Source organism: Mobula birostris, chromosome 7 (assembly GCF_030028105.1).
Source record: "Mobula birostris isolate sMobBir1 chromosome 7, sMobBir1.hap1, whole genome shotgun sequence".
Classification (NCBI taxonomy): Eukaryota; Metazoa; Chordata; class Chondrichthyes; order Myliobatiformes; family Myliobatidae; genus Mobula; species Mobula birostris.
The window spans coordinates 144216958-144232011 of NC_092376.1; the positions used below are offsets into that span (position 1 = coordinate 144216958).

General features: G+C 39.2%; 1 protein-coding gene across 1 annotated transcript; it reads left to right on the plus strand.

Annotated features, from left to right (window-relative positions):
* Positions 1-1173: 1173 nt before the first annotated feature.
* Positions 1174-12905, plus strand: LOC140200846 (methylsterol monooxygenase 1-like). Its single transcript, XM_072264475.1, has 5 exons — positions 1174-1480; positions 5267-5415; positions 8559-8685; positions 9230-9384; positions 11153-12905. The coding sequence occupies exons 1-5, from the start codon at positions 1214-1216 to the stop codon at positions 11352-11354; spliced, it is 900 nt and encodes a 299-aa protein (XP_072120576.1). The 5' UTR covers positions 1174-1213; the 3' UTR covers positions 11355-12905.
* Positions 12906-15054: the final 2149 nt, after the last annotated feature.

A 15054-nucleotide genomic window follows, 5' to 3' on the forward strand; every position in this document is an offset into this window, starting at 1 on the left:
ATTACAATTTCCAATAAATTTTGTATTGAAAAATTAGACTTCATTTTCTAAGTTCACAGTAAGAAGGGGAAAATTATGGAGCTGGCAATATTTATTAGCAATAAAGCACAGTTGTAGTGTTTCTCTACTGTGAGGTACATATTCATTTTCTGATACAGGAGGACTGTTGATCAACCCTAATACAATTTAATTTTGAGGTTCATGTTTAATGGAAAGATTAGTTGCAACTCAAGAATCTAAAACAGCTAATTTGCATAATACTTTAACTTTGCAGCTATATCTCTGCATTAGGAGAAAACGGCAGTGACAGAGTTAAGATTCTTAAAAGAGACAATGAGAAAATGGTGAAGCAGCAGGGATGTGATGTAATTAGTACCAAATGAATGAGAATTGTGATAAGAGCGAGAAACACTGCTGGAACAGTGAATAGTTTGGTAAAATTGTACTGATATTTTAAGTAATTTATTCGGTGAAACACCAGGATAGTCCTTCTATTGCAGTACCTTAAGTTATTAGTAGCTATTGACCTTGATGTTTTAGGTCAAAGACTTGGTCATTTCATACTGTCATGATAACGTACCATTGGCACCAACATGCTATTTCCTTCTACGTCTTCACACCCGACTCCTTGCTGACTTCATCAGTAACCAAGGAGACAGCACGTCCATTAGAATTAAATTAATATTAAAATATCAGAAACGTTAAGAATAACCTAAATGGGCCAGGGAATGTCAAGAAATGTAGTCTACAAAAAAGAATTTGTCAGCACATGGCATAACATATATTTTAAAAATTAATTCTGATGGTTAGGTTTACCATCTATTGGTAAAATCTAAGGTGAGTGAAACTTGGGTATTATTGAATCCGCCTACCTTCTCCCCTTCCCACCCCAGCTTGTTGTCATGACGTATTCTCCCCATATTGGATTGCCCGCGCAGCGCAACATCAGTCCACCGGTTCGTCCAATCAGCGCTCGCCTATCTACATGAGCCGAGGGTTTTATTTAAAATCGCCCACCTTGGCGACACAGGAGCCCGCCTTCTCTTCGATGTCATTGGAAACAGCAACTGGTTCGCCGTGTCACTCGATGCAGTTCCCTGGCTCCTATTGGTTAACGTTCTTCGTTGTAAAGCGATTGGCTCGCTGAAATCAAGAGTGACAGGATTTTCCCGCCCCCTTTCCAGGTTGCACCGACGCTTAGGAATGAGCATTAATGAGAATAGTGTGGAAGATGGAAGGGAACAGTAGCGTTATCACCTCTGCCATTCTGGCAATAGATTACATAGATTCGTTGCTTCCACAAAACCCCTTACAAGAGCCTTTTAAAAATGCATGGAATTGTATGTTGGACAATTTTACAAAATTTCAAATTGCTACTTGGGGATCTCTGCTTGTTCACGAAGGCGTTTATTTCTTATTCTGTTTACCGGGTTTTATTTTTCAGTTTATTCCAGCAATGCAGAAGTATAAAATACAGAAGGTAAGGAATAGGATGTTATTCGGGGATCCGAATTTGGCATTGTTTATAGTGGGAGTTGAGGCAATTAGCACTGGTGTTATTCAACTAAAGTTATTGCGCGGATTGCGTTAGAAACAACGTAAAACATTTCACGAATTTGAAGTATCTATTTGCTAGGTTACATGTATTAAAATGGTGTTATTTTATTGAAGCGAATTATAACATTGACAATGATCATCATTTATGTTAATATAGAATGAAGTACCAAAAATGTGTAACCTCCATGAAAAGTTCGCCAGATCACGGTAGTTCGTAAAATATAATTACAGTATTATAAACATGATAGGGAGCATTGATCTGTGATCCAAGATTTTACGGAGTGATAGGACTCTTACACCCCACTGAAATTTTAAGAGTCTAAAATATTTAAACATCAATGATATACAGTGTTTTATGTCTATTGAAATGGTGTTCAGTTAAATTGTGAATTATTTCTTAAGAAATCCACTTTCATCGGAAGGTAGTCATATAAATTTGGTCACAGCAGTATTTTTTGTATTAAGGCGTCAAATATTAAGCGAATGAGTTTTCTTTTGCAGCAATTTTTTTTGTTAAATCGTACCTTCAATTTGTAAATGTGCATAATTTATCACGTGGTTCTTTACCATAAAGTTAAACCAACGTTTCATTTGGAAATATAAATTAACATCAGTAGAACAAATTGTGTAAATGACGTCATTCACTGTTCTTGGAAAGTCCATGATTTATTGTTTATTACAACATGGTGCTGTGCAGTATTTTTGTTCAGCTGAAGGACTAGGAATGCATGCACTCCCAGACTGGGATTGGGGAGTTCTGGCTCAGGATTATACATGATTTTACAAGTGTTGTTCCCGTTTTCTTGCCCCCTTTGGCCTTCTGAAGTAGCAGGTTTGGGAAGTCTGAATATGCTACCGAAGTGTATTTTGTAAATGATACAGAGTGGTGCCATTCATTTGATAGTAGATGATGTGATTGTCCCAGGCGATGAGTTTGTCCTGGTTAGTGTTGTCTGCTGTAGTTGCAGGAGCTACATTCATCCAGGTAAGATAGGTTGCTCCATAGTTTTCCCTGATCAGTGCCATATAGATGGTAGAAAAGTTTTGTGGAGTCTTTGACTTCGTTGGCACATGTCTGTTTGTACAAGTATGTTGCAGAAGTCTGTTTGTTTCTAATCAATAATTGTCACCAGTATGTTGGAGAATTACAGCATATACCTGGGCAATTTGTCTACATTGTGGGATGTAAGTGTAGTGGAATTGCTTTGTTTTAAAGAAATGCAGCACGTATAATTGGGGCATTGTGGGATTCACTGTCTATGGCGGTTGGAGTTCAAGTGCCTGGCTGAATCCTCTCCATTGATAAAATGCACTGGTAAATGCTTCATCCTTTTGCACCCACGTTGCCAAGCTCTGCCTCTGAGAATGGGATGCAGTGGATGACCATGATGTCTTCTGTGCCTTGCCGTCCCCTTCGCTCTCCGCGGAGCATTGCAGCACCACTCTCCTGGCCAACTGTAGGTTTCATCCACTCAATCCGCCAGAGCTGACCTTGCGTGTTGGGACAGACACGTCCCCATCTCACCGGGGTATGAGGCTGCTGGCTGCCCTCGCCCGGTTTAAACCACCTGTCGACGCAGTGTAGCAGCTGTTGTGTGCAAACACCTACTTGGAGCCACAGTTGAGAGCTGTGTGTCCAGTGGGGACCAAAGGTAAGTGAGCTGCCTCAGAATGGATGCGATAAGCTTTCTCACCGGAGGTGCGATACCACCCTGGACACCTCATACACCCCTCTTAAGCAATAAAGGGTGTATAATTGCTTTCTTTGCCAATAGCAACCACATTCAGAAAAGTTATTTTAAAAAAGAGTAAGCTAGGTCCTACAGCTGGTTTTGAATGGGTTAGATTTGAAAGATGGGGAGATTAATTTGAGTCTTGTTTGGACTTCATTGCAAAACCTCAAATAGTTCCATAATGTATTATTGCAAAGGTTTCAGAGAAGAGCTACAAAGATGGCATCACAAATGCACATGAAATACATCAGTAATGGATGAACAGGCCAATGATGTAAAGCTACTAGTGATTTATTGAAGAATTTTTAAAATTAGGAAGAGCTTTGAAAAGTAGATGTGGTGAGAATGTTTCCACTTGTGAGGAAGAGCATATAAAGAGACCATTCAGTACCAGCTAATTAATAAGGAATCCATAAGAAATTTGTTTGCCCAAAAGGATGGTGCAAGAGTGAGATTCACTGCCACAGAATGATTGAGCAAATAGTACAGATGCATTTAAGGGAATGCTGCACAAGCATATTGGAAGTCGTGGGTATGTGTAGAGGAATGGGCTGTTGTAATGACAGATGAAAAAAAGAATGAGGTGAGTAGAGCATAAACGCTAGCATAGGCCAGTTGAACCATTCACATTATATAATTCAGCTTCCAGTTACTGTAACTTCCTAAATCAGCTCTCTTAATGTCACTTCATTTTTGTAAGTATTCTTCGGGATGCGGTGGAACAAGTGGGAAAAGTCAGGATCCAGATTTCCAAGGGTTTTGGGAGTTCGAGCAAGTCAGGTTGGGGAACTCAGTTCATAAATGATGCCAAAACAAAATTGATGAGAATTTAGGTAATAGAGGCCTAGTCGCTAATGCTAATCAAAGGCAGGAAAAGCATTGGGAAGAGGATAATGATGAATACTGATGTTTTTGATTAGAGGTTCTTCTGAAGTCAAGAATGAGGGGAAAGAAGATGAAGCAAGGGTGTGAGTGGGGCAGAGAGAAAGAGACCAAAGACAGAGAGACTGATTCAACATGTCTTTTCTTCTTATACCAGATTGCTAATTCCATTGAACTGCCTTAGATACCAATTAACCAATGAGATAGCCCCAATTCAAGTAATGCAATTCCCACTACTGGAACTAAGAAGTTATAAAAGCAATTGCAACCACTACAAAACACACTGAACAATTACATGTATATAGTATAGGCAATTATACAAACAGCATGAGGAAGTTAAACTACAAAGAAAATAACAATTATACATTCCAATCCTAGAGAAGGACATTCTTGCTTTGGAAGGAGTGCAGCATAGGTTCACTGGGTTAATTCCAGGGATGGTGGGAATGTCATATGTTGAAAGATTGGAGCGACTGGGCTTGTATACACTGGAATTTAGAAGGATGAGAGGGATCTCATTGAAACATATAAGATTATTAAGGGAGTGGACACGCTAGAGGCAGGAAACATGTTCCTGATGTTGGGGGAGTCCAGAACCAGAGGCCACAGTTTAAGAATAAGGGGTAGAACATTTAGAACGGAGTAGAGGAAAAACTTTTTCACACAGAGGGTTGTGGATCTATGGAATGCTCTGCCTAAGAAGGCAGTGGAGGCCAATTCTCTGGATTCTTTCAAGAGAGTGTTAGATCGAGCTCTTAAAGATAGCGGAGTCAAGGGATATGGGGAGAAGGCAGGAACAGGATTGTGGATGATCAGCCATGATCATAGTGAATGACGGTGCTGGCTCGAAGGGCCGAATGGCCTACTCCTGCACCTATTGTCTGTTGTCTATTGTAATAAGGATGGGCAGGCACAAATAATGAGGTATAGTCGAATAGTAAGCCCTCTTGATTACACTGTGTGAGAATTTAAGTTTTGGAAACAAGTAGGATGATTCTTTGGTGAAAATGAATTCTGAAATGATGTCTTAATTTGTGTATTTGCTGTTGTAAATTGTGCAACATTGAAAAATCTGTTAATCTTTTGGAATGTAGGACAAGCCAGAAAGTCTTGAGAAACAGTGGAGATGCTTCAAGACGTTATTGTTTAACCACTTCTTCATCCAGTTGCCGATGATCTGCGGTACCTATTATTTCACTGAATTCTTCAATATTCCATATAGTTGGGAGAATATGCCACGCTGGTAAGATGTCTGAGAATCACATCACTGGCCATAAAAGCTTTGTTTACATTATATGTCATCGCGAGGGTTGCATTTTTCTAACTTTGCCGGAAATCTAATACTGGACTTGGTGCCAACTCCAGCTCATAGCTATCTAATTCATAGCAGGTCAAGCTGCAGTAATCCTGATCTTTTTAATATCAGATATAACCATCACTGGAATTTATTGCTCCAAATTATCAGTTCCAAAATTTGCATTCTACTTATAATGAATCCATTATATCCTCAACATGAGCTTGAAGCTTAGCATACGCTCTCTACACTTTTGTAGGTTGCCTGTCTGTCCATCCTGTTAGGTGCGACCTTTCATTGACTCTATTGTGTTTATTGGATTTACTGAGTGTGCCCGCAGGAAAATGAAGTTCAGGGTTACTCCTGCTGGTGCAAAGGCTGCCGATAGCAGACTGTCAGAGTCTTCTGTCCTTCATGCATCTAGGCGAACATCCTTCCTTCCTCCCCCAGGGATGATGATTTTGGAGCTTTTGTCGGTGGCCTTGTAGTTCTGGATGTAGATCTTTATGGGATGGAGTTGATGGCCCTGTGCTCAACCCTTCTCGTTTCACAGCTGGGCTTGGGACTGCCCATGGCAGAGTGAGGAAATGTATGAGTACAGATCAGTCTCAGTAGCATTTGTAATGAAAATAAAACCTGATGTCTTTTGAGGGGGGCATTTTTTTTTTTAGAGAGACAAGGGAATGCACATGCTGGAATTTAGAGCAACAATTTGCTGGAGGGACTCGGTGGGTTGATCTGCGTCTTGGGGGAAGTAGGGAATTTTGCTTATAGTTTGGGTCCAAACCTCGCTTCAGGGCTGAGATTGGAGGGGGAAGATGGCCGATATAAAGAGAGAGAGTGGTGGGATAGGGCCAGTAGGTGGTTGGTGGACTGAGGAGGGGAGACCAGCTGTTGAAGCAATGTGAGGGAGGAGGAGATGGGAGTCAGAGGTGGGTGAATGATAGATGGAGGCAGGGGTAGTTATGGGAAAGGGGATAAAACTAAGAGGACTAGAGTTGAAATGGAAGGAGAGAGAGAGAGGGGTGGTGGGAAAATCACGAGGAAGGGTTTACCTGAAATATGAAAATTCAATGATCATATCATCGGGTTGGAGACTATCCAGGCAGAATATAGAGTGTTCCTCTAGTTGCTTTGACTTCACCCTGGCCATGGAAAGAACTGAAGAAAGGTGGGTCTGTGTCAGGATATGAAGGGGAGTTGAAATGCCGTGAACTGGGAGCTTGGAATGGCCTTTTTATATTTCATGAATTTAACAGACAATAATGAGCTTATTTATATTGATGGTGGGAGTTGTATTTCCTGACACTAAATACAATAAAATCAGTAATTTTGTGATGAAGTTCTTGGCCATTGATTTAAATTGTTGCCAAATCATGAATGTTATAGAGAAATACAGCACAGAAACAGGCCTTCTGGCCTAAATGGATCACTCACCAAGATTTCCATCTGAGCTACTCACATTTCGACTATAAGACACATGAGCGTATGGCCCATTGAGTCTACTCTGCCATTCAATCATGGCTGACCCCTGTAACCTTTGATGCCATGTCCAATCAAGAACCTATCAAGCTCTGCATTAAATACATCTAATGATCTGGCCTCCACAGCTGCCTGTGGTAATAAATTCCACGAATACACCACCCTCTGGCTAAGGAAATGTTTCCACATCTCTGTTTTAAATGGATTCCTCTCTATCCTGAGACTGGGTGGTCGGTGGTCTTGTCCTAGACTCGCCTACCATGGGAAATATCCTTTCCACATCTACCATGTCTAGCCCTTTCAACATTCAGAAGGGTTCAATGAGATCCCCACTCATCCTTCTAAATTCCAGTGAGCACAGACCCAGAGCTACCAAACGTTCTTCATATGACGACCCTTTCATTCCTGGAATCATTCTTGTGAATCTCCATTGAACCCTCTATAATCCCAGCACATCTTTTTTTTAGATGAGGAGCCCAGAACTGTTCACAATACTCACCAGTGCCTTATAAAGCCTCAGCATCACATCCCTGCTCTTGTATTCTAGACCTCTTGAAATGAATGCTAACATTGCATTTGCCTTCCTCACCACCAACTCCATCTGCAAGTTAACCTTTAGGATGTTTGCACAAGGACTCCCAAGTCCTTTTGCATCTCAGATTTTTGGATTTTCTACCCGTTTAGAAAATAGTCTGCATATTTATTTCTACTACCAAAGTGCATGAATATGCATTTTCCAACATTGTATTTCATTTGCCCATTTTCCTCATTTTTCCCAGACACTCTCACCATTGCTGCTCTGCTGTCATCCCTGCCAGCAGCTCCTTCCAATTTACTTTGGCCAATTTCTCTCTCATTCCACTCTAATTTCCCTTACTCCACTGAAATACTGCTACATCAGACTTTACTTTCTCCCCATTAAATTTGGTGAATTTGGCCCATAGCTCTCTAAATCTTTCAAATATTGTTAATGTACCTGCTTCAAACACTTCCTCCAGCAACTCCATATATTGACCACCCTCGGGGTGGAAAATTTCATGTTCCTATTAAATTTCTCCCTGTTCACCCTAAGCCAGGGGTTCCCAACCTTGTTTATGCTATGGACTAATATTATTAAGCAAGGTATCCATGGAGCCCAGATTGTGAACCTCTATCCTAAACCTATGTCATGATTTTGACTTCCCAACCATGGGGAAAAGATTGTGCAATCATCTATCACAAGCAAGAGAAAAATCTGCAGTTGCTGGAAATTCAGGCTACGCACACAAAATGCTAGAGGAGTTCAGCAGGCCAGGCAGCATCTATGAAAAAAAAATCATGCGATGTTTCGGACCAAAACGTTGCCTGTATTTTTCTCCAAAGATGCTGCTTGGCTTGCTGAGTTCCTCCAGCATTTTGTGTGTGGTGCAATCATCTATGCCCCTCATGATTTTATGCATCCCTAGAAGATCCCCCTCATTCTCTTATGCTCCATTGAATAAAGTCCCAACTTGTTTGACCTCTGAACCAGAAAAGTTCTTTGTTGATTAAATATGAAACCATACACATCAAGAATAAAAACATATAATGATTCTATTAATTATGTAACATTCTGATTCTTTTTCTTGAAGGCAGATGATTGCAATGCAGTGTCTGGGTTGTGCTATAGTTGAGGACACGTGGCACTACTTTCTACATAGACTGTTGCATCATAAGAGAATCTACAAATATATTCACAAAGTTCATCATGAATTTACGGTGAGGCAGTCTTTTCCAGATTTTGCACGAGGTCCTGATGATAATGGGCACCCACAATACTCAATTTTCCTTTCCATTCTATATTGTTTAAATTTATCTGTCCCCACCCACACAAATTAGTGTGCAGATTCCTTCCCTACAACTAATGAGGATATTAATTTAATCTTCTCTTTCTGTGCTTGGAATGTTTATGCATGTACTGACTTTAAGCCTCAAGCTTCAGGCCACTAAGCAAATTAAAGTAGTATATTAAATAGAAAATTATAAATTTTGTACATTTATTGCTGGAGTCGAGCTTTTGAATACAAAGTATTTGAATTTGTGACCTGACCAATGAAAGTGTCAAATGTAGAATTAGTTTATTGAGTAATTTTTTATTTTTACCGCCTTTTAGAATTGAATTCTGCAGCAGATTTTAACATTATAGTAAAAATTTCTCATAATATTTCCACTAGCCCTTCAGGTTTTACTGAGTTCACATTCAATAAATGTTTCCTTGTGCCCTATTTATATAAAATAAAACTTTCCATTTCCTTTTGTCTAGGCTCCATTTGGTATGCAAGCTGAATATGCCCACCCAGCAGAGACAGTTATCCTTGGCATGGGCTTTTTTATTGGCATCATGATCTTCTGCAATCATGTCATCCTCCTGTGGGCTTGGGTGACCTTTCGCCTCCTAGAAACAATAGACGTACACAGGTAAAGTTACTGTTCAAAGATAACCTTAAAGCACTGCTATAGTCTTCGAGAGTGAAAGAGAAAATAAAGTCAGTTTTCTTACTGTTAGTAATGTACATATGAGACAAAACAAGACCATGTCGGGTATTGCTTTGCTTAACAGATTGGTGTACAAAGCTGTGGTCATAATAGTTCTTTATCGATCCGAATTATTTATATACCTCCTTGTTAAACAATCATGGAAAAGGTATAAAGATCTCAGTGTTAAAACTGTGATTACAGATAGTGTTTTTGTTCAAATCTCATTCTGGAAACCCAATGTTTGTATCACTAAATTTATGTATCTTAACAGACACACAAACAGATAAGAGACATAGTCTAAGTGCAAATGCACTAGTTACATATATTGATTTTGTGGAGTTTTCTAATTTAAAAATTCAGAAAAGCAAAGCAATTTCCACTAGTTCACTTTTGGAACGTGGGACGAAAGATTGTAACAGGAGCCATTACATTTTATAGCAGCTGAGAGAACTGATTATGATGTCCACATTATTTTCCCTAATTAATTTTGTGTGTTATCACAACAAATAATGAAATAAACATTAATTCATATGAGACTGCTCATGGAGTAAAATCACAAGATCCATTGGGAAGTAGATTTCCAGTAAGAAATTCAGTAATAGAGCAATTAATATTAGACTTTCTTTGGTACATGCACACCTCGTGCAAGTTGTAGCACTGGAACAACGTCAGATAACAAGGTTAATACTATGCTCCTCTAGTGTGAATGTTGAGGCTGCTAAAATCAAATGTGTGCTTTTTGACTTTGTAACTTTATCTACATTGTGATTTACAGTATGAGCTGCATCACCAGAAATATGCAGGTGCCTTTGTTCAGCTTCTCTATTCCAAGGAGCAAGGAAAGGTTGAGATTGGTAATGGGGAGTATTATTGGGAGAGTTTGGGAAAGGTAGGAGAGGAAGTTGTCCATCAGCCAAGGCACGGGATAGTCAACAACTCATGAATAGTTGTGTTGCATACTGGTACAGCGGCTCTTACAGTGGAAAGCTGTGGGCTATGGTGGATTAGTGTGATATCAGTATTTCACGACAGCTACCAGGAGAGACAGACACCACGTGATATATTGACAGTGATTATTTGTCAGTTTAACACTGGAATTGGGTCAATTTCTCTGTATAATGAGTGAAGTGAAATAATCATTCCCATATCATTTCATGGTTTCTGGAAAATTCACTGGAAGCTTTCAGAAACCAGCCATGGGTTCCTGCAAGGATTTTCATGTCAGGGGCCTTAGGGGTAGTAAACCCCTTTGCTGTGTACTACTCCTGTTGGAGTTCCCTGGAGGTTGGGGGTAGGAGGCTTGGGTCTCGCTTATCTGGGTCTTTCATTACCAGTACAGTAGTGGACTGGGATGCCTGAAGACAATTGCTCATCTTCATCCTTGGGGGGTTTTTGAGGGCAGGAACCAACACCATAGTTCCTTTTATCCCACCCTTTCCTTTCCCTCCTACTACTGCTCTCCCTCCTTTGTTGTGAGCTGATCACTGCAACTAATGAAAAACAAATTTTCTGATCATTACATTTTCCCTCCTCTTTCCTAGTTGTGCCTGTCCATTGCTCCCACTCCTATCCTAACACTAGGACATAGTCTGCCTGTCTCATGATGCACCCTAATCCCATCCACCTACAATTTGTAGTCATGTATTCCATAATGGGTGCACAAGAAGACCTTTGGATTTGTTAATTGTTTTGTATTTTCTGTTCTCAGTGGTTATGACGTTCCCTGGAATCCTCTGCACCTTATTCCATTTTACGGTGGTTCCCGCTTCCACGACTTTCATCATATGAATTTTGTTGGAAACTACTCTTCAACTTTCACCTGGTGGGACAAGCTGTTTGGAACAGATTTACAGTTTCATGTCTTTAATGACAAAGTGAAGAAAGAGAAGGAAGTAACTAAGAAGGACTAGCAGAAAATGCTGTAAACCAAGTGCATAATGCTTCAATATATATTGTTATTGTGAGGAAATCCAAAAATTAAGAGTTGAATAATTTCACAATGATGTTCATAATAGTTATATGACTATGATTCTACATTAGATTAAGAACATTCTGCAGCAGTTCAATTGACATGAGCATTGTTAACTTTACCCTCATACAAACAAGATGCCAAGGTTTCTCATGATCAGTACTGAATTTCATACATAGATTACACGAAGTGCTTTGAATCGAATATAAAAAGTAATCTTGCAGTTCTTTCTCTTTGTAAAAGAAAATCATTTGTGTGATACTAATTACTGAAACATCATTTTCAGATTTCTGGCTTATAGAAAAGGTAATTGCAAGAACATGGTGTGTCCTAAGTGTACAGATACTAATTAGAGTGTTGTTGTGTTGGAATAATAGTTTGAAGTAATGGAAATGTTATTCCAAGAATTTTGAATTCTTCAAGATTTCGTATGACATTGTTTATGAAATGTGGGATAATGTAAGATACTTTGAATCAATATTGGTCACTTTTGGCTTGATACATAAAACTACAGATTTATAAATATGTTGAGGCAATAGTTATAATTGCACACCAGATATGCCATTTGATTCATGATCCCAGGTTCCAGATACAGGCAACATCATTGTTTAATTGAGAAGTGATACATTTTGGTAGAAGGTTGTACAGAGGCAATATGGACTTAATAGCCCAGTTCTAAAGGGAGTGCCAAAATCTTTAAATATGCCAAGACACACTGAGTAGTTGAAAAGCTTGCAGGTTCTTGAGCTTCATAAAGAGGAATTGAATACAAATGTTTACAGTGCTCTAATTTAGCTACGTAAGAGTAACATTGTGACAAATTTGAATAAGATAGAGAAAATGTGTCCCAATTAGCTAATGTCAGAAGAACTAAGGGTCATCACACATTAAAGGTTTTGAGCAAAGATATAGGGAAATTGTGAACTAGATTTCTCCCCTGTAGAACTGGCTGCCTTGGATAGTGGTGGTGGAAGCATAGACAGTGTCCTGTTTCAAATGGTAGTGGGACAGGCAAGGGAAATAGACTGGGTGGATTACAAGGGAAATCAGGGAATGGGTTTAATTTTGGTGCACAAGCTGGTGTGAACACAATGAGCTAATATCTTCTGTGTCATTAATATGCTGTTGCTCTAATGTTACTTTACAATATATATGGAATCCTGTTTTTGAAGTATTTTTAAACAAGTTTATCCGGTATACTAATCACTGTTTGATTACTGTGTGTACTTTGCATTACATTTATAAAAATATTGCAGTACATATTCAAATTTCATTCACATCAGATGCATTCATTTTCAGATTGTAATTTTCAAACTATTGAGAGATAATTAAGGATGTGATTTCTCATGCAGTATTGAGGTCATGGTGGGATGTTATATAGCACTGATGTTTACCCCCTGCATTTACAAGAGGCTGGTAACTGAATTACCAGTCAGTTGTGCTAGGGATTTGTATCAAGTTACAAATAAAGCATAATTCTTTATTCTGTGAACTAGTCAAGTCAAAGTAAATTTATTATCAAAGTATATACATATTACTTACAGTACCCCCCCTGAGATGAATTTTCTTGCAAGCATTTACAGGAAGAAATGAAGAAGTAGAAGATAATTTATTTATTTAGCGATACAGCGTGCAATAGGTCCTTCCAACCCTTTGAGCCACACTGCCCCAGCAACCCCTGACAAACCAGATTAACCCTGACCTAATCATGGGACAATTTACAATGGCCAGTTACCTACCGGGGAGATCTTTTGTCTGTGAGAGAAAACCGGAGGATTGGAGAAAACCCACGCGTTCTACGGGGAGGAAATACAGAGACTTCTTACAGAACAATGCTGGAACTGAACTCTGAACTCTGGAATGCTCTGAGCTGCAATAGTGTTGCACTGATTGCTATGCTGCCTTGACTCCCCCCGCCATTTACAAAAATATATACTGTATTATCATAAATTATTTATGAGAAGTACTGTATAAACAAAGACTGACAAATAACCAAAGTTCAAAGTAAATTTATTATCGAAGTACATATATGTCATATACAACCCTGAGGTTCATTTTCTTTTGGCTTACTCAATAAATTTATAATAGAATAATGACCGTAATAGAATCAATGAAAGACTGTACGAACTTGGTTCAACCAGTGTGCAAAAGACCACATACTGTGCAAATACGAAAAAGAAAAATAATAATAAAAAATAAATTAGCAATAAATATCAAGAATATGAGATGAAGAATCTCTGAAAATGAGCTCTTAAGTTATGGGAACATGTCGATGTTGGGGCAAATGAAGTTATCCCCTTTGGTTCAAACCAATGTGCAAAAGAAGACAAATCATGCGAATTATAAAGTAACTAAATAATACAGAGCACATGAGTTGTAGAGTCCTTGGAAGTGAGTCTATAGGTTGTTGGGTTAGTTAATTGTTGGGGTGAGTGAAGTTATCCACACTGGTTCAGGAGTCCGAAGGTTTAGGGTATTAACTATTTCTGAATCTGATGGTGTGGGACCCAATGTTCTTGGACCTGCTGCCCAATGGTGGTAGCAAGAGCATGGCCTGAATGATGGGGTACTTTGATTATGAGTGCTGCTTTCTCATGACAGTACTCCTTGTAAATGCCTTCACTGTTACCTCTAAACTTCAAAGCAATTTTAATGCAACTATTGACCTTAAAACACCCTTCCCTTCTCAGCTTGCTACAAACTCAATCTGTGTAATCTAAAGACTGCCTGAGGGGAAAATCAACCAATGATTCCAATGATGCAAGACTTCCAGTGATGTACTTCTCCTGCCTGTAGTTCTCGTGTCAATGGTATATCTGCTGGTGGATGACTAATTCACCCTCCTGACTGCAGAGCTCTCTTAAAGGTAGAACAACAGTGTTAAGTCAAAGTGTGTTTTCTAGGGTTCATATTTCCCCTCCCCTCTGGTCTGAACAAACAATACCTTAATTCTTTTGTTTTTCTCTCAGTTGTTTGATACCAATCATATAATATTAAAGCCATAATTTTTCAATTACTTTCTAGATAGTTCCTTTACCTGGAATGGACATACTTGCCAATATTTCTAAAGGAATCTGGGGGTGAAATTCAGACACGGAAGGCTCCATTATATTACTGTACCATAGATCAGTGGACAATCAAAATCCACAAAAGCTCAGGCAGGGGTCTCTGCCTCAAAGTTCAAAGTAAATTTATTAGCAAAGTGCATATAATGTCACCTTGTACAACCCTTACATTCATCTTCTTGTGGGCACTCACAGTAAATATGAGAAACAAGATAGAATCAATGAAAGACTACACCCAGCGGGGCAGACAATCAATGTGCAAAAGACAACAAACCATACAAATACAAAAATAGAAGTAATTATTATAACAATAATTACTAATAAATATTGAGAACATGAGATGAAGCCATTTGAAAGTGATTCCATAGGTTTTGGGAACAGAGTGATGGGGCGAGGGAAACTGAGTGAAGTTATCCCCTCTGGTTCAAGTGTCTGATCACTGAGGAATAATAACTGTCCCTGAACCTGGGAGTGTGGGTCCTGAGGCTCTTGTACCCCTTTCCTGACGGCAGCAGTGAAGAGTGTGTGGCCTGGATAGTGGGGGTCCTTTCTGATGGATGCTCCTTTCCTGTGACA